Source organism: Cetorhinus maximus, chromosome 9 (genome assembly GCF_964194155.1).
Source record: "Cetorhinus maximus chromosome 9, sCetMax3.hap1.1, whole genome shotgun sequence".
Classification (NCBI taxonomy): Eukaryota; Metazoa; Chordata; class Chondrichthyes; order Lamniformes; family Cetorhinidae; genus Cetorhinus; species Cetorhinus maximus.
In genome coordinates this window covers 29,204,367-29,210,366 of record NC_135887.1, presented here as the reverse complement: position 1 = coordinate 29,210,366, position 6,000 = coordinate 29,204,367, and the positions used below count along the sequence as shown (strand labels likewise).

Sequence of the window (6,000 nt, the reverse complement as noted above, 5' to 3'; positions counted from 1 at the left end):
CTGATCTGGCTTTGTGGAGGCGATGATGAATTTAGTTGTCTATGTCTGCTTGCTTCGAGAGAAGGCTCCCAAGTAACGGAAAAAGGTCCATATTTTCCAGAATCTTGCAGTTGATCGAGTAAGACTGAACACATGCTTAGCTGCAGGCAGCCATTATTGAGCTAACTTCATTTACACCTCCCCAACAGGGAAGGCAATATTCATTTTGAGCTCCTGTGAAGATGTGATTTTTAATCAGTACCCTTGCTGAGGTACAGAAGTTCAAGATGCATTTATTTTAGCGCTTTTAAGTTTAAATTTGTGGCAGCAAAAACGTGAGGTGGATGGCCAGAACAAAAGGGGAAAATAAAATGCTGTAAACACTCAGCAGGTCTGGCAGCACCTGAGAAGAGAGAAAGAAACAAGAGTTAACATTTCAGCTTTCATCAGAAACGGATGGCAATGCTGCCCTCATTTTACTGCGTTTATTAAAACGGGAGAAACGTCTCCTTAAAAAAAAATTGTGTGAAAGTGCAAAAATGGAGCTGTGGGATGGGAAGGGGAAATTTCTTATTCTGTTCTGGTTAAGTTTAACCTCAGTGAAACATAAAATTGAGTCATGGTGACGTCTGTCGTATCCAACGGCTGTAAGATCATTTCTTTCTTCCGATTGGTGATGATGTTGTTCATATTTAAATGACAGGCTGGAATAAGCCAATGAGTGAGAGTGGGGCAGTTGTTGTTTGTCTTTGGCCAGTTGCTGCATGACTGAAGCAGCTACTTTCAGCTGGTGTGTGGACATGGAGCGCACTGAGGTTTACCCCAGCGGGCAAAATTGCCTAAAAAGCAACCACCTAACGTTTCTGTTCATGGACTAAAAACCCCGGGCAACAAGAAGGAAAGTGGAGGAGGAGGAGGAGGAGGAGGAGAGGGGGGTGGTGGTGGGGGGTGAAGAGAGCTGCGTGTAACCAGCCGGCTTAAGTTAAAAATAAAGCACCCAAGGTGGGGGAAAGGATGGCCAAGCTACCAGGAAACCGAGCAGTCGCGCTGAGCGTGTTATGGAGCAAGGCTAGAGGATCCACAGTGTATCCAGTGCCGGCTTCCCCTGCACCCGGCGCCGCCGCGACCCTGCTGAATCCTGCAGGCGGCTTCACCTTGAGGAGATGGAGGTCCACCTCCTCCTTGTCTGGCTGCTCTGAACTCACCAGGGAAAGATCGAAAACTGTCACCTCTTTCTACAATCAATCTGCCATAGATGCAGCAGCCGAAAAGGTCGAGGTCATAATTCTCCTCTTGTCTTTTTCCAAGGTTGTGTTTTTCTAGGAGAGGCTGGGGTGGTGGGGGTGTGGGGCGATAATTATTAAACAACAGTTCACATATAGTAAACAACCTCTGGGTTAGTGAATGATTTTAAGCCTTGTTATTTATATTTATTTGTTATTATGAGGAAACAATTGTTGAGGTTAACTAGTTATATACAGATGCATGTGTTTTGGGAATCTGCAAAATGTATTAGCTACACTACTCGGCTCTAAGTTGGGGCTTGACCTTCTGATGAACACTGTTGTGATTGAGAGATTACCTCCCCTCCCCCACCCTGTTTACCACATAATGCCTTGATATTTGCTCATATTTTCCAATTGTCATTCTCGAGATTATAAATGTTTTTGGCTTATTGCTTAACTAACTGCTTCAGGTAGCTGCGGCCTCTTCTGTTGGAGGATCTGCTCGCGACTAATTATTTCCAATCCCAGCTATCATAGGATTTCTGCTTTCAGATTCACATTGTACACAGCACTTATGTAAAACCTACCCTGGGGGAGGGGTGAAACCTTCCCCAAGCCTGTGCACAGAATAATAAAAACACATCTTGTTTGCTGGAGAAATGTATGAGCTACTTGAACCAATCAGAAATGTTAATTGATTCCAATTATAACAGACAGGATCAGGGGAGCTGGTCAGATTCCCAATTTGTATATTTTAAATTTTCTCCCTTTTGGAATTTCCTTTGTACCATACACCTATATTGGTCAAGAGACTCAATAAGTGCCCCCCTGCATTTGACCGCTAGGAGTCGGTGAGAGCAGCCAGAGGTAACTCCCGTCTTGTTTATCTCTTGACTGATTCCCCCCCCACCCCCCCCCACAAACAGGAAAACTCCATTGGTCTGACCAATTTAGTTTATAAATAGCTGACATTATTAGAAGTTGAATTCAAAAACCATGGGCAAACCATGTGTTAAAGCAGCTGAAAACTGACAATCATTTTAATTTGTTTGACTTTTCTTAACCTCTGCAGCAAGAAAGTTGCTGTGCATCATTTGTACAAAGCCTCATTTCTCAGAATAGTTTGATATTTTCTCTGTTAGCCAAGAGAAGTCAGACTCAATTTTAGTCCCATGCATGTGTTTTGGTAGAAAATGCTTTACACACACACTCAAAATACAGATAAATTTACTTAACAAACATCTATCACTGTCCAGCGTCCGAAGAAATAAAACCTCAGTCTGTATCTTTGCTCACTATTTTACCACCAAAAGAATCTAAACTCTCAGAACCACCATGAAAATCTGAATATTGAGATAATATGCCCTGTAGTCTAAATATTATTTTACTTGCTAATTAGCTACATTTGGATTTCCATATTAGCTGCATGTGGCTAGTAGCTAAAGTATTGAAAAGCAATGCTGTTTCATGTTCATTGCCATGGTCTAGTGTAACATAGTACCAGATTGATTGCACTTTGTAGTACTATAGAGGCTAGAATTAAGGAGCTAGAGGATTGAGTACTTGAGATAATCAAACACAACCAATACATTTTGCTTAACTGCGCCATCACTGACCCCTTGTCTTCTATTTTCTAGAGAAAAGGGCCCCAGCTTTTCCTTAGATTTTTGTGTTATGTTGTGTGAGCTAGCAGTTCAGAACAAAATTGCCCTGCCCAAAATTTGCCCAATTGACAACAAACATTTTTTTAAAATGTAAGACAGTTTCCAAACAGATGTATCTTAAATTTGGCATAGATGATCCAGGCTACAAGAACATGTCCCATGAAATTCAGAATTCACATTTCGGATGCCATAGTGAATAGTCAATAGCGAACAGGGTGTGATTTTCACAATGCCAATACTCCACAATAATCTCTTGTGCACTGTGATACAGTATGGAGTTGGCCACCAATATAGCTGCAACCATATTTCTTGCCCTCCAGATGGCAACCAATAACTTGCTAGAGCGAGGGTTCCATAGGGCGGTGTTTCCCAAACTATTTTCCAATATGATCCCATTTAACACTTGAAAATCAATGCGAACCCAGAGGCCAACAAAAACAAACCAGCAATAAAGCAGTATTGTAACATTCAATATATAATTATTAAAGTTCACATATGATAGGTCAACATCATGCAAATATGAAAATCTGTGCTTCGAAGTGAGTGTAAAAATGTTATTTCATGTACTTGTGTACAGCCAAGCTATCCATAATCCCCATGACAGAAGACTCAGTGAAGCCCCCCATATCGAGCTTCCTGGCCCAGGATAGTCATGCATGTGTCCTGCTGCATTTTGCCCCCAATAAAGATGGCGGCCGTGCTTATGCCTAGCTGCATATTGCCCCATATAAAGGTGACACTTGTCAACTGCAGCCTGTCACCGGTGGAAGCTGCACAGCTGCCGCCCAGCTCGGTGTAAACACTGGACTGGTAGCTGCTTATTCAGGGTTTGTGGAAATATCCAGACCTGTCTTCGTCCAATGTTCACATGTTCATACTTTTCACCAGGGCTCATTGAGTAGTGGGAATTCCAGGTATATATATTTTTTCCCTATGCAGAATAGGGAGACTGAAATGCAACCCTGCTCATGTTTCTGTCACATCTGATGTGCAGATGTCAAACTCCCTGACCAATGAGTCTTCAGTCGCTGAACTTCTAGGTCTGATCCCCAGTCCATGTGGAACCGTGCAGTCGGAGTACAACATTGGGAAATCACTGACATCCTATCTTTCCATCCACCCTTGTGATGCACTTGGTGTGTGAGCACTGATTCTGTTGGCAAGATCATGGAATCTCTTATGGTCTCTGTGGGACGGCAGACTTGGCAATGAGGACAAAATATTCAGGAAGTGTGCAACCCACTTGGGATTAGTATCACACACCCATTGAGCAGTGAAGTTCCAAGCTTGGAGAATCTGCCAAATCTAGTGACAGTGGGAATTTGGTGAGCGTGGTAAATAATGGGTAGCGGGTACAGAGAGTGTGTTACCAAATGGAAACTTAACATGCTCTTCTTATTTTAAGACTTTGCTTTAAAACTGCAAGTCAGTTTTTAAGTTACCCACTTACGGCTGATAGAGTGTTGATTGTTGTGGGCTGGCTGTTGACTGGCTAGTTTTAACTAGGAAAGTTTCTAAAAGGTATATATTAGGGGAATATCTGCTACACCATAGAGCTGTATGCATAGAGCTGGGAGAATCTGCTAAATGCAGTGATTTGCACCGAATGCCCCTTGTCACACTTTGTAACAAGAAGACGCCACAGAAGCAACAGTAAATCTATAAATATTCAGAGTTATTCATTAGATCTAAAAGTGTTCTTTTTAAGCAAAATGATTAGACAGTAAGACCCATTGTCTGCAAATCCTGTGCCATGTACGAACCTCTGGGTACTTCATGTGTCCTGGATAATCACGGGCAGAAAATGCCTCCAGTTGCTTGGGCTTGAACTCGGGGTTTTTGAGTTTGACAAGTAGCTGGAATGACTGCAGGGCACATGAGTGAGAATTTCCTGGATTACACATTTTGGGAAGTGGCCACCATGCAGCCACAGAAAGTTTTGGAGGATAGTATGTGGAGTAGCCATCAGGCAGGATAGTAAGAGACAGGCAGTGCAGGAATCCTCCCAGAGTGCAGAGCGAATATCAGTGAAGGGGACCACACTTTGGGGAATGTGGTCTAGAGCACATTCACGGCACTGTGGGGAAAATGGTTGCAGAGAGAGGCAGAGAAATGTGTAGAAATGCAGTGGTCATAGGGGATTCACTAGGGGAATAGACACTTGCTTCTACAACTATTATCATGAGACCTGCATGGTGTGTTGCCTCCCTGGTGTCAGGGTAAAGGCTGGATAAGGCTTGGCCACAATTTTCTAATCCTCCTCGGAGGTGTTAGGAAATAGTTTAAGTAAGTTATGTTGGTATTTTTGAGTGTTAGGAATGAGTTTTAACTTTAAAGTTTGTTTGATTTGTGTTCTGTATCTGTGTGTTAGGAAGAGGTCAAATTGAGGTGCAGTTTCACTTTAAAAAGGTACCTGCATTTCTAATGAGAGTTTTACGACTTAAATTGTTAAGCAAACATAAGAGTAGAACAATTGGGCTGTTACCTAGTAACATGGGTCCAGAGAGGCCGGTCTCTCCCACAAACACACCTTGAACAGCTAGAAAAAGCAGTTTGATTTTGGAAGCTGTTGGAGTTTAGCTGGTTTTGAAGATAGCTGCCAGAGAAGCAGCCTAGAAGGGGCAGATAGCCAGCTCTAAGCTAAAGTTGGTTGGAAGTAGCCAGGAGAGACTGGATCTAAGGGGACAGATAGCAAGCCCCAAGCTAAAGAAAAACCCCAAGACCCAGGGGAATGGAACAGGGGACGGTCCCAAGGGGACGTTCTGGTCACAGGAAGGACAGGAACCTGGAAAAGGTCCTGTTAAGTGAAGTTAAGAGCGAGGGGCAGAGAAAGGCCCCAAGCTTCAAGCTTGAAGAGATAAAGGCTTGAGAAGAGGCAAGGAGGTCCAAAGAGACAACTGAAGGTCTGTAACTCTTTGCTATGGGCATGTGTGTCAGTGGTACTATTGACGACTGAGTTGGTGAGAGAGAGTATGTGGAAGACAGCTTGAATGCACGTGATGACCCAGGGGAGAGGAATATCAGAAGGAGAGTTTGAAACCCAGGAGGTGAGCCCTTGTGGAAGGCGGCCGAGAGAAATCGTTGGTTTGGGAGAAGATTCCAAAGCAAGTTCTTGGAGCGTGGAGATTGGA

The 6,000-nt window shown here is 43.3% G+C and overlaps 1 protein-coding gene across 2 annotated transcripts in view; it reads left to right on the top strand.

Annotated features, from left to right (window-relative positions):
• Positions 1 to 758: 758 nt before the first annotated feature.
• The window catches only part of bckdk (branched chain ketoacid dehydrogenase kinase), an 82,673-nt gene continuing 77,431 nt past the window's right edge, over positions 759 to 6,000 (top strand). For both annotated transcript variants that reach the window (XM_078548400.1, XM_078548401.1), the window contains exon 1: positions 759 to 1,251. In XM_078548400.1, the coding sequence (XP_078404526.1) occupies positions 994 to 1,251 (258 nt within the window). In that variant the 5' untranslated portion in view covers positions 759 to 993. The remainder of the gene's footprint in view (positions 1,252 to 6,000) is intronic.